Genomic DNA, 13609 nt, shown 5'->3' with positions numbered 1-13609 from the left:
TTTCTAGGCCAGACACCAAAACAGTGGATTCTGAAGTTCTTTAAATGCCCTCTTCCTCTGGGACTTCCTTAATTCTGAAGGTAAAGCTGATGTGTAGCGGAGTTGTTCAGCCAGAAGGCGAATTAGACTAAAAGGAGAGCGGTGCTATTTTCAACCAGGTGCCGCTGGATCAAATTTAGTGGACAGAACTTCTGTTTGAGAGATGCTGTAATTAGATTTTGGTGCTGATGATGCTGCGCTCTGGAGCAGAGGGGAACCCCCCCCCCCCCCAAGCAGGACTCACAAGTCAGTTGATGAAGCAGCATATGATGATCAGGCCCAGAGGGTGAATGCTGAATCAACATTAGCTCTTTATGATTTAAACTGCGAGTTTTGCTTGTAAATCATTTGTTCAAACAGTTAAGCTTGTATAATTGTTTGAACACCATTAACTAACATCCTTTTCTGACAGGTGAATGGGACAGAAGGGGAAATTGAATACGAGGAGATCACACTGGAGAGAGTGAGTCTGAGAAAAATCCTTTTAAAAACTTGATTTTAGACATATTTATATGTACAATGGAAGAAGGGTAGTTTCAACTGACTGTCTCCAATCTCTACAGCCACAGTCAAATGCCCGTGATGTGAATAACAATGTGTGTTTGTTTGCTACTGCAGGGTAACTCCGGTCTTGGCTTCAGCATAGCAGGAGGAACAGACAACCCTCATGTGGGCGACGACCCCAGCATCTTCATCACCAAAATCATACCTGGAGGAGCCGCGGCTCAGGACGGACGGCTGAGGTAAGAACCCACTCAAAGCCGGCCTTCGTGTTCCCGCATTCCACAAACATATAATCCAACAATCAAAAAAAGCCCAGGGACCCACCAGGGCCGACTCGGGTTTTCAGATGAAAGAAATGCAGCTCTACTGCCCCCGTTTACCCGGCCTTTTCTTTTGAATTCACTCATTCAGACAGCCAGTCACTTTTCTACCGGCAAACACACTTAGAGAAACAGCCAAAGTGGAACCTCACCTCTTCGTTTTGAGTCTAAAAAGTATTGTACCGCAGAACTACAGCCTATTGGCTGTCCAGCCCGCTCACCATCAGCGTTACATCAGAGAAGACCTGCCTGTTTAATTCAAGATCTAAATGCACCAAACTAATATCTTCTACTTTTATAGGTCCATCAACAATTTCTCTTGCTTTTACTGTTTGTATTTGGGATAGGAATTGTAAAATACCTTTTAAAATCAAGAGTCTTGCTCATTGATACTCAACATTTATGTTAAAAAGAGATCCTGTTTTAAAGGACATGACATGGGATGGTACGGAAATGGCAATAAACAGCAACTGCAATAAATAAGTAACGTACGGAGGCATCCTGCTCGTCCTTCTCTTTACAGCTGACCTATAAACGTCCATCTGGAATGACTTCAGAGTGTTGAGCAGGCCTGGAGAGAACGCTTATATTTGCCTGAACGCAATGTTATTTTTTTTTCTTGGCCTTTACGGTCTGCTATTAACAACACATGCCAACTATCTTGAGGGAAATACGTGAATTCTAACTACGTCTAGTGTCTCAAATATGGAATTCCTTGACAACCTTATGTAACCTGTAATTTGTGGGTGTATAATTCATCTTTCCGGCGGTTTGAAGTCTCAATTTGATGATTCAAACACAAAAAAAAACATTATTTCCGTCTTCCACATTAAGTGACTCAGTGGCTGCTGTGATTTATTTGAATAACCTTTGAAAGAACTCTGTGAGGTTAATGGAAGTGTGGTTTGACAGTGCGGGTTTGGATCATTTTATGCAGTATGTGGATAAATTGTTCTTTATGGCTTAATAAAGGTTGTATGTAAATCCCGACGAGCATAGAGAAACAGGGCACCTAACAAGGATGCTCTATGGTGGAGTTGCACTAGGATTTCCAGCATTAAAAAAATGTGTTAGTGTATGACATTTACATATATATAATATTGTCTCACAAACAATATGCAGATCAGACTTTGTCAGTGTAGAATCCATAAGGGAGGCTTAAGAGTTGTTCAATTAATGTATTTCACATAGTGTGCTCAATAAGGAAAGTTGAGAAAATATGTTAAGAGTCATCATTTTATCAGGGAAGTCATGTCATGATGGAGTCTAGACACGACACGGGTGATGGTGGAGGTAAAGGGTGTAGAACAACGGCTGAAAATGTGGGTGGATGTGATGCGGAGCAGGACTTTTGATGAGCTCGATGGTGAACGGGGTGGAGAAGGGCACTGAGATGACAGCTGAGAGCAGCAGAGATAGGAACGGTTTAAAAGTTTGACAGCAACGAGGGGATTGGATTGGTAAGAAAGCGGGAGAAGGGTGAGGGAGGGAGAGAGAGAGAGAAAGAGAGAGAGAGAGAGAGAATGTAAATAAATAGAGCAAGCATGAAGATAGTCTCCCTGATTGAACTTTCGCTAAGCTTCATTTGTTAAACCTCTTGCAGCCCTCAAGAGTTATTTCAGTCTTACAAAATTTTACACCCTATAATTTTCATGGCCGTAAAAATCAATTTTCAACACATGAATGGAACTGTGATAAGTAGAGTTTTTACGCCCTTGGAGGAAGAAGTGTGTGCGTCTGAAAATAGCCATTTCATCAAAATCTTCTTGCTTGCAGATCAGCTTCTCTTCTGCACGCAGGGCTGTCACTTGCTCTCCACGTATATATCAACTCCTCATCACTTTCAGGAACAGCTAACGCAAAGAGAGCGAAACCGCGGCTAACCTTTGTGCTACGTCATGCAGAAGGGTTTCTACCTTGGAGAATTGGGGGGAAAAAGGCCAGTTGTCTGTGGTGAAACTGGATCCCCAACACAGCTAATAGCTGTAGATGAGATGACATCAAAACAAAAACTAATTATGTATTTTGTCTCTTCCTCTCTCTCTCTCTCTCTTTCTCTTAGTGTGAATGACTGCATCCTATTTGTGAATGATGTCGACGTGAGGGAAGTGACGCACAGCCAAGCTGTGGAGGCCCTTAAGGAGGCAGGTGCTATCGTCCGCCTCTACGTTCTCCGCAGAAAACCAGCAGCAGAGAAAGTCACTGAAATCAAACTCATCAAAGGGCCTAAAGGTAATGTGGAAGTGTGGACCGGTGTACAGCATCAACGCCTTTGTGCGGGCTTAAAGATGCATTATACCCGGCTAAGCTGTGCCCCCTGGATTTAGCAAATCTGCTCGGTTAACCCATACCTCCTTTTGCTCACTCTCCTTGCCTCGTTCTCTCTCTCTCCCCCTTTTCTCAGGATTAGGTTTCAGCATTGCTGGAGGGGTGGGAAACCAGCATATACCAGGAGATAACAGTATCTATGTCACCAAGATCATTGAAGGAGGAGCGGCTCATAAAGACTGTCGTCTGCAGATTGGGGACAAGATCTTAGCGGTTGGTCATTCGTATGGACTGACTACTAGAGATATATGCCCACAAATAGTACACACGTCACGAACAGCATCAGAGTCTCACCACACACACACACGCACGCACACTTGTGTGTACAACGCACTCGCAATCGCCTCTTGACGTATCAAGAGGCGAGATAAATTACAGCTGTAATTTTCGTGGCCTGAACTTGCTTTCATTAATATGTTAATATGTGTGTAGGAAGGGATTTAAATGTTTAACTGGAGTGTTGCCACAATGAGTCTCGAGCAGCGTTGCTGCCACCTGCTGGAGAACAGAGAGACCGTAGCGTAGCGGCCGATGGAGAGCTCAACACCAGCAGCTTCAAAATGGTGCTGGGCTTCTCTGCTAAATGGTGCCTGAGCCAAATGCTTTACCTCCAAATGGGATTCGGCAACACGCTTCTGCTCATTATGAATCCGTTTAAAAATACATTTAAATTTAGGTCTTTGTGCCGTAACAAATCAGTTTAAGCTTATTGTAAAAGAGCATAAGAAATGAATAAGCGACTCAAGAAATCTTAGTCGACGAAGACCAAAATTAGCTGACTAATCCATTAAGAGGGTGCAGCACTAATAAAATGATGAAATTTTGAAACAATTATGAGATCTAGATCAAAATGTCAATCTAAATTTGATCTGTTGGTGTTCATACATAACAAATGTACTGAGCCAGTTCTCAGTTGGTGATCCTGATTGTGTTTTGGCTTGTCGTGAACAACCAGGTGAACAATGTGTGTCTGGAGGACGTGATGCACGAGGATGCGGTGGGGGCTCTGAAGAACACAGCCGAGGTGGTGTACCTCAGGGTGGCCAAGCCCAACAACCTGTTCCTGACCAACTCCTACAACCCTCCTGACCTCACCAGCAGTAAGCCGCTCTCTGTGCGAATATCTACACTGTGTGTTGCAAAGGCCAATAATCACGCCGGTAGACGTTGTCACCAAATGTCCTGCCTTTGAATTGATGTGTTTCTAAGAGGTACACTTTCAAAGCTGAGGTGTACAGATTCAAGTTTGTTTTTTTTCTCACAAAAACATAAGAAATGTCCATGACTTGATTAAATAAACCCGTATATTAAAATAATCTGAGCATAGTAATACTCTTTGTGCAATAAGCTTTCATGAGATGATTAGAGATAATTTCTCAAACGACAAAACATCACATTCCACGTGTTTATCTGGTTGAAAAGCCATATATATTATACCTCTTTGGACTTTGTGTGTATTTTCCCAGCATATTCTCATATGGACACTGAACTCAGCCACCCCAGCTATCTCGGGTCAGATTACCCACAAGCCCTCACTCCCACCTCACCCAGTCGGTTTTCTCCCGTTCTGCATGGCATGATGGGAGACGATGACATCCCCAGGTGAGCAATGATTCTTCAGCTAAACGTGTACTGTATACCGATGTATTACCAGCAGTAGGATTAGCTGTACTAGTGGTAGTAGCAATGTTTACGTTGACGTTGCTCTCTCCTCCGTCTCTCTTCCAGGGAGCCTCGCAGAGTTTTGATCCACCGAGGCTCCACTGGTCTGGGATTCAACATTGTTGGCGGAGAGGACGGAGAGGGTATCTTTATCTCTTTCATCCTGGCGGGGGGGCCAGCTGACCTCAGCGGAGAGCTGCACAAGGGCGATCAGATCCTCAGTGTAAAGACTTTTATCCTCCTAAAGTAGTCACACCTTAAATGCATTCTCAGTTGCACCGAGTGGTATTTTTAGCCGTGGTTGTTAACAGTCATGCTGTGTGTGTCAGGTGAACGGCGTGGACCTGCGTATGGCCACACACGAACAAGCAGCTGCAGCACTGAAGAACGCTGGCCAGACAGTGACCATCATCGCTCAGTACAGACCCGACGGTAAAGCCACAACTGTCGTGCATAACAAAGACATCTCTTTAAAGTCAATCAGTCCCGAATGGTGTCTCACAAAACACTTTTAACTTAAAAGGATTAATTAGAAGTTCAACTGGTATGACATCAATACTGAGCTGTGTGTACATCAATACTGAGTGTAGGTCAAAAGGTCTTTATGCGTTTGTGTTTCTCTGTTTCAGAGTACAGCCGTTTTGAGGCTAAGATCCATGACTTGAGGGAACAGCTGATGAACAGCAGTATGGGCTCTGGGACCACGACGCTAAGGAGCAACCCGAAGAGGGGCTTCTACATCAGGTCTCGCACAGTCCCATGCTAATGAATCTAAATTAACCTGCCAACCAACATTATGTTAAGGATCTTTAGCCAAAACAAATGTCAGTGATATGTTTCGTTAAGAGTAACCAGCAATCTCACACCAGCTAGCTTACAATCAACACAGCTGTTTTAACAACCAGAGGATTTCGGAGTTCGATCCCCGGTGGAAGTGTCCTTGGGCCAGACATTGAACCCTAAATAGCTCCCGAAGGCTGTGCCATCGGAGTGTGAATGTGCATTAGTTTAGACCCTGATGGGCAGGTGGCACCTTGCATGGCAGCCTTTGCCATCAGTGTATGAATGTAGTGTTAAAGCGCTTTGAGCGGTCGGAACACTAGAAATGTGCTATCCAAATGCAAGGCCATTTACCATTTATACTTGACATGAATGGATTGCTGTGCACTTACAAAACCGAATCTTTTGTGGCATCGTTATATATTTAGTCATAATTTGAGCAAAGCCCTCCAGTCATCCACTAAGGCGCTCTTCTGATGCCAACTGTCGTTTTTTAAATTATGAAGTAACTGCATATCCTTTATAGAGCTGAAATGTTGAGTTTCGAAAGTGAAAATATGAGTCATGACCGCCGGAGGGAATTTGATTATTAGAAAGAAATGATTAACTGTCGCTGCCACTGCAGACAATTCTCAGCAATGAGCCATAACCAAGTCAAGCACAAGTCAGAGAGGCTCCAAAGTTGCGAGAGTGTAAAGCCACAACAGAAAAACAACATGACATAACGGAGAAAAATGAAATATTACAATATATTTCACCAAATACCTCGATATTGAGACGATATTGAAGGGTTGAATATTGGTGCTTTTACAAAGTATTTTCACAGTGAGATTTATGTCAAACAATCATCAGTAATGTGGACATAATGACTAAGTGATATTAAGAGAAATAAGATTACAGCTAGAAAAGGCTGGTATGTTCAGAAAATGACATCACTTTACTGTAATACAGCCTTTAAAACCAGGAAAAGACAACATTTATGCTATATTACGATATTACAATATCCAAAATCTAAGACGATATCTAGTCTCATATTACGATATCAGTCTAAAATCGATGTATTGCCCAATCCTATAATATGGTAAGCATATATCAGAGCTAAACTGCTATGTTACACAGTAAAGACTGAGGACTCCGTGTACAACAGTACGACTCTGTGGCTTTATGTCATTTTGCATTGTGTAAATACTAGATTTACTGCAAATACTAGTAAAATGCCATTGCATTTCTGTTAAATTCAATTTACACAAAAACAATTCCTGAATACAGTAAATAAAATGCTGTATTCACACCATATGCTGTGGTTAAGAACGCCTGATCATCACATACAAAGAAAAGACATCATCATGTGCCAAATAATACTTTGTATAAGTACAATTGCTGCAGAGAAGGCTGCGTCATTCCATGCACAGCTTAACTTGTGCAGAGTTGAGTAAATACAGTGAGATAAACAATATGAGCAGCTCACCACATGTTTCAGCACCCTGAACAGCGACACTGCGACACCAACCAACCAGCGACAGAATACAGGATATGAAGTCCATGAAAACAATGTCATGAGGAGAGATGAATGCACAGAAATTGTGTTTATAGCAATCAACACAATCTGTGCAACCAGTTCAAACCCCAAAAAAAGCCTGCCGCAGTTAGCAAGCATCCAAGTAAAAGGAAAACTACTACTGCGTAAGGTGTTTGCATTAGAAAAAAAAACATTAGCGCAGCTCCAGGTGAGTGTACCCGCGTGCTGGCGTTCCAGGGTCCAGAGGTGGAGGGGCTGGTGGTCCTGCACCTCCTGCTCCACGTGCGTTCCCAAACAAACAGCCCACACTTTGGTCTAGCCGTGATATACCGTAGTAGGACATTAAACTACCTGTCATTCTCCTGAATGGCTGAATGACAGGCGCACCCATTACAGGTATTCTGTGCAAAACAAGTTATTTAGATAAAGGATGGACATATAAACCACTAGAGGCTAGGTGAACTTCTAAGCAACAGATCAGGAGACTTCCTGGTAGTGTCAGGGGCGCGTAAAGTAACAAAAACACGACTTATGGAGAGCATGAGCACTCAGTCTCTCTTTTAAAACGTGTTTAAATTCAAAATGGCGTGGGATTTCTTCCTTGCTCAGCGACTGCAGTCATGCACAGAAGCACAGCGCTTAGTGGTGCCATGTGGTGGCCTGAAGTATTATTGCAATACATATGGAGCATGATGCTCCCATGTCAGTGGACCGCAGAGGGTTTCTTTCATAATTTAAAAAGCTTAAACATGTTCCTTTGGGTTTTCTCCATTTTATCAGCTAAAGTGTTTATTACATTGTATACAGTCTGATTTATGACAATTTACACAGAAATGTGGTTTTCTATAAAAGGTTAATTAAGGTAAACTGCTCCGCGCATCCATTAGATGAACATCCATAATTATGCATTTGCCTTAACAAAATGGCCTCTTGTATTTGGATTTCCCTCTAAAACACTTTCAAAAGCAATATACAGGCCTAATGTATTTTGAAACAGCGTGATCAACAAAATGTTGTTATTATGAAGCCACTTAAGCAAAATGTAAGAAGACTATTCCTAATTTTGGTGTTCAAGTGGTTAAATAGAATTTAAAAGTGTTTTATGTGGCGGCTGATTGGAGTTCTTCCTTCCCTCAGGGCTCTTTTTGACTATGACAAGACTGCGGACTGTGGCTTCCTCAGTCAGGCGCTGGGCTTCAGGTTTGGGGATGTGCTGCATGTGTTGGACTGCGGAGATGAGGAGTGGTGGCAAGCCCGTAAGGTCAGCCCCCAGAACGAAGTCGAGGAGGTCGGCTTCATCCCAAGCAAGCACAGGTCAGACTTTTCCCTGTGAGTGAGTGTGGGAGGTCTGACTTATCTTTCATTGTGCATCAACAATTACAAACACACAGTGGTTCAACTTTTCTCACTTGATTGTTCTGTCTCCAAAAATGAAATGAATAAATTGTTCTTCCTCCTCGTCTCTGCAGGGTGGAAAGAAAAGAGTGGTCTCGTGTTAACACCAAAGAGAGGGTAAGTTAAATCACCAGCTGTTTGAATAACTAGTGGCTGGTTCTCTCAAACTCTCTCCCAGTGTGTGAATCTCTGCTGTGCTTTCTGTTGCAGGACCATGGTCGAGACAGCTTGACTCTAGGTAATTAGTGTGAAGCATAATTGTACTGTTTATTGACACTGCAAGCTACCATTTGCCACTGTAGTAATGGGCAGCAACACAGACACACAATTTGCTGATGGATACATAAAAACATATCCCTATTTTATTTTACATACACTTTATGCCAATACCTGCAGCTACAGAGTCCCTTCCCTGCCTTTGCCCTACTGTTTGGCACATCTGTAATCTCCAAATGCCCCACCACCAATTTGTGGGCATTACACACACTGTCAAATATCAACACAAGCAGTTTTTACTCACATTTACTTAGTCCAAAGAACACCTCACCTCCAACAGAGTCACGTGTTTTACTGTTAATTGTCAATAACGACGTCTGATATTAGCTGTGACAGTTGAAATTGCATCACACTCACTACAAACAGACACACACATGCAGACGTCATTTGTACTGGCAAAAAAGAAATGTGCCTGAATACTTCTATGTTCTGTCACCAGGGAGAGATAAAACCTCACAAAGTTATGAGACCGTCACTCAAGTGGAAGGTAAGGTCATACAAAAGTCCATTATTTAAGACTTTTATATTAGATTCCATATCGGTTTGTGTATCCTCTTTCTGAATGCTTCTACTCACAATCTTCTCTCTTTCCCTTCTTGCTAAGTTCATTATGCGAGGCCCATCATCATACTGGGTCCTGTGAAAGACAGGATAAATGACGACCTGTTGTCTGAGTTCCCCGATAAGTTTGGATCTTGTGTCCCACGTAAGTAATTACACTGTCAGTCATGGAGACTGATCTGTTGCTTTCGTGTTTTTTTTGTTTTCATGTCGGTGCTGCCACCTGCAGCCACTCTAGGGTGATGTCTGAATAATACAGATTAAAGTGTATGTGCTGCTTTTTATTGTTTCTTTCGTCCCCTGACAGACACCACACGGCCCAAGAGGGAGTATGAGGTGGATGGACGGGACTATCACTTTGTGTCGTCACGAGAACAGATGGAGAAGGACATCCAGAGCCATCGGTTCATCGAGGCGGGCCAGTACAACAGTCACCTGTACGGCACCAGTGTCCAGAGTGTCCGTGAGGTGGCTGAGCAGGTGCGCAGCAACATGTTGTACCAGGAAAAAAGAATCAATGGCAATAAAAAATTAAAAAATATTGCCAATCCCTTTTAACAATTGGGTTAATTACTTATTTATGAGCATTATATGGCACAAGAATATCAAGATAAGATGAATTTATGACGTGATCGAAAGTATTTTTGATTCTAATAGTGAAAAAGAAAGTTTTAGCAAAGAGGCACAACCTCTCATGACTTTTTGCCCACTTTACTGGCAATTTAAAAGTCATGACTACAATAACAGTATTTATTCACCCTTATAATTTCTTTCCCTGCATGTGTGCACAAGCAGCAGGGGAAACACTGCATCCTGGACGTATCGGCCAACGCTGTGCGCAGACTACAAGCAGCTCAGCTTCATCCCATCGCCATCTTTGTCCGGCCCAAGTCACTGGAAAATGTCCTGTATGTACTTCAAAAAAGTCCTTCTACATTTTGCAATGCTTGCTGAACAGACATTAAATATGTTGCACATCATGAAAATATGTGTTGGAATGAAGATTGTGTGTGTGTGTGTGTGTGTGTGTGATGTTAACAGAGAGATCAACACTCGACTGACAGAGGAGCAGGCCAGGAAAGGAATGGACCGAGCCCTCAAACTAGAACAAGACTTCCTAGAGTGTTTCTCGGGTAAGCGTGAAGAATTTGTGTCTATATGACATGATGTACACACAAAAAGGATGTGTACAATACTGAACATGGGATTTCTCTTTTGGCAAACCGCTATAATGTTGTGGATATTGGTTCGGATTATGGCAGCATCAGATGGTAAAATGAGCTACTACACCCGTGTTTGCACTCCGCTGTACGCTAATCTATTTGATGTGGAGTGGTTATCAAAAAGAATCCTCCATTTCATGATTATAAGATTTTTTAATCTATAGGTTCTCCATATTTTTGGTTTATTGCTGGAGCACTTCAGAGGATGATAATATGTGCACTTCCCTTCATCATTTTTTTTTCTCTTATTTTAATTGTTTAATGACAACAAATGCCAATGATAAAGAAGCCTCCTCTACAAAGATGAACTTCATTTTTCCATGTTCCTGGCAGAGCTGAATGCGTCAAACAAGAGAATCCGAGTCCGCCTTCTGGGAGGACTCGGGGCATTTTAACATTTAAGGGACACATATAGGGCAAATCACAGCGGTCGACAGAATATGGATGTTAGATTTCCACACAAATCCGGCGCTGACTTCAATTTAATTCGTCAAATCGTGAGCAGCTGTCATATGTGACATTTTAGAAAATGTCCAAGACTGAATAAATATGTGGGACACATTGTAGAAATACATGCATAATGGAAATATGCCTGGTGTTCACACAATATCTACAATGTACGCAGATCATAGAGATGTATTCATAATTGAATTTTCCTCTCATTGTCTGGCAAACACATCTGATAAACATCCTTTCTTTTCTTTTGTCCCTCTCTTTCTTTCCCTCCTAATGACTCCATCTTCCCCCTCTTCCTACTGTCTCTCTTTCCTCATGTTTTTCTCCACCCCTCATTGTTTTTTCTCCTTCCCTCACACATCCTTTGTCCTGCTGCAGCTGTCGTGGAAGGGGACAGCTTTGAAGAGGTTTATCACAAAGTAAAGACAGTGATCGAGGAGCAATCAGGGCCTTACATCTGGATCCCCACCCGGGAGAGGCTGTGATGCTGCACCCGTCCGAACCACCCTCTTTCTCACAACCACCGACCCGACAACACCCTTCACCCTCATGGCCAAGCCAGCCTCGCCTGCCTGCCTGTCCTCCAGCAAAGTCAGTGCTTAGGCAATCACTGAGAATGACACAGAGAGACAAATGCATATTAAGACAAACACAGAGACAAACACAGGAAGTGACACAGCGAGGCAAGGCACGACACCAAAAAAGGAGACTCTGAGACAGACGTGAACACAGCGATGTGTAATTAGACTGCAAGAGACTGAGAGAAAAGACTTAGTCAGTATTCCACTTTAATGAGGCAGGCCATGTTCACACTCAGCATTAAAATGCATCTTGGCCACAAGTGGACAACTCCAAATACAGCTGTGACTGCACCCAAAACTGGGGACACAGTTGATTTAGCGTTGTCGAAAAAAGACTTAGTGTGTAATGTGTGTTTTTCTCTGTTTAGATGCTGTTTCCCAACAGATAAAAGCAAATGTGAAGCGAAATCCAATCACAAGCGATTACTTGAGAGATTTCAGATGCATTCTGATGCCATGTGTGAACTGCAGTCCATCTGGATCTCAACACTGTCTGGACACGAGACAATAGGTCTGAACACGGCTTGAAAGAGACTAGAGGGTGACCCAGCAGGGACGGACCCCGAGGTAGTATTAAGACCACCTCAACCTCTCACGCCCCCATTGAACACCTCCGGGCGCCTATGTCTGAGATGGAGGCGCCCAAATAGACTCTGGCCCCTCTTTTTATATCACCTCCTGGCTTTCTGTCGTCCTCCTCCTCCTGTCAGCTCTGCCTTGTTTCAGGACAGGAAAGGGGGAAGACTGAGAACGGGGCGCCCAGATCCTGCTGAGTCCCTCTTGATGAGGTCGTCTTTTCTCGGCAAAGTGTCCCCTTTTTCTCGTGAATCTCCTCTTGGTTCTGGGTGTGAACTCAGAATAACAACTCAGTGACCAAGACTGACGTTTGCTCAATCACCCATGTTGAATATTGCGAGGCATTATTTAAAGGCAGTTCAAATAATTATAATGATAAAAAAAGAATACTCATATGCTGAATTTGTGCATGCATCCTCAAAGACAATGGCGAGAGGAGACAAAAACTTTTGAAAAATCTGACTTAAAAAAAGAGAAAGAAAAAAAAGAAAGTAAGTAAGTGGGGTGTGTTCTCCTTCTCCACCTCCTTATGGTGGAGGAGATTTTTTAGCATGTCTCATGAAGGAAGAACAGAAGAGCGTCACAGTCATGAGATATGTTCATGAGAGGCCAAACCTGAGCGCAGTAGATGCTCTAACATACGTTGAGCCTCTTGCTCTCTGACGCACACACACTCACGCACCCACACGCTCTCACACCCATCCACACATGCGCACACGCACGCACGCACGCATACACACACGTAGAGTTGTAACCTCAGCTGTCACCTAGCACACTCCTCTACAGGGCGACTGGCTGTTCTGACCTGCTAGTCAGAATCCAGGATGAATGTTATCTCTCTAGGCACAAGCAGCAGAGCTGTTAGCTTCATCACACCACAGCCGACTCACTGATCACTCTTCCAAAAGAATCCCTCAGCCGCAGACGTACACACCGTTTCCAGTGGCCGCATAAAGCCATGGCGTGTGTGTGTGTGTATCTGTGTGTGCGTGTGTGTGTGTGTATGCGCGTGGGTCTCTGTGTGTGATCTGTGAGTGGAAACTCCTCTTTGTGGGAGGAATAGGTCTTCTTTTACTCTCTCTTCCACTTTTTCTCTGCTTCTTTCTCCCTCTTGTGTCCACACAAATTAAAGCTAAGTTATGTCTAACAAATAAATGGCCTATATATATATATATATAAATATATATAAATATAAATATGAATATAAATATATATCTTTTTTATGACAATTTCTAACGGGACTAAGTCTGTAAAAATCAACATCTCCAAACGATATTCCATTGGTTCCTTTGGGTGATATTGCAGTTTGGTTGTTGAGTTTACTCACATTCCCATTTTATTGTTGTAAAACGCAGCAAAAATCCACACAGAAATAACTGAACCGTTCAA

The 13609-nt window shown here is 42.9% G+C and overlaps 1 protein-coding gene across 4 annotated transcripts in view; it reads left to right on the top strand.

Moving 5' to 3' along the window:
* dlg4a (discs, large homolog 4a (Drosophila)) overlaps nt 1-12531 on the top strand; it is a 52498-nt gene extending 39967 nt beyond the window's left edge. For 3 of the 4 annotated variants that reach the window (XM_031869090.1, XM_031869089.1, XM_031869087.1), the window contains exons 5-22: nt 452-502; nt 658-782; nt 2926-3095; nt 3268-3404; nt 4147-4291; nt 4658-4793; nt 4920-5076; nt 5183-5285; nt 5483-5597; nt 8290-8481; nt 8622-8664; nt 8758-8785; nt 9263-9310; nt 9428-9529; nt 9692-9864; nt 10180-10292; nt 10426-10517; nt 11442-12531. In XM_031869090.1, coding sequence (XP_031724950.1) covers nt 452-502; nt 658-782; nt 2926-3095; nt 3268-3404; nt 4147-4291; nt 4658-4793; nt 4920-5076; nt 5183-5285; nt 5483-5597; nt 8290-8481; nt 8622-8664; nt 8758-8785; nt 9263-9310; nt 9428-9529; nt 9692-9864; nt 10180-10292; nt 10426-10517; nt 11442-11548 — 2037 coding nt within the window. In that variant the 3' untranslated portion in view covers nt 11549-12531. The remainder of the gene's footprint in view (nt 1-451; nt 503-657; nt 783-2925; nt 3096-3267; nt 3405-4146; nt 4292-4657; nt 4794-4919; nt 5077-5182; nt 5286-5482; nt 5598-8289; nt 8482-8621; nt 8665-8757; nt 8786-9262; nt 9311-9427; nt 9530-9691; nt 9865-10179; nt 10293-10425; nt 10518-11441) is intronic. The other variant, XM_031869088.1, reaches the window with a different exon arrangement.
* Nucleotides 12532-13609: the final 1078 nt, after the last annotated feature.

Source organism: Anarrhichthys ocellatus, unplaced genomic scaffold, assembly GCF_004355925.1.
Source record: "Anarrhichthys ocellatus isolate YVR2014 unplaced genomic scaffold, GSC_Weel_1.0 scaffold46, whole genome shotgun sequence".
Taxonomy (NCBI): Eukaryota; Metazoa; Chordata; class Actinopteri; order Perciformes; family Anarhichadidae; genus Anarrhichthys; species Anarrhichthys ocellatus.
Note: the sequence above shows the minus strand (reverse complement) of the source record. Positions and strands in the feature narration are given on the sequence as shown.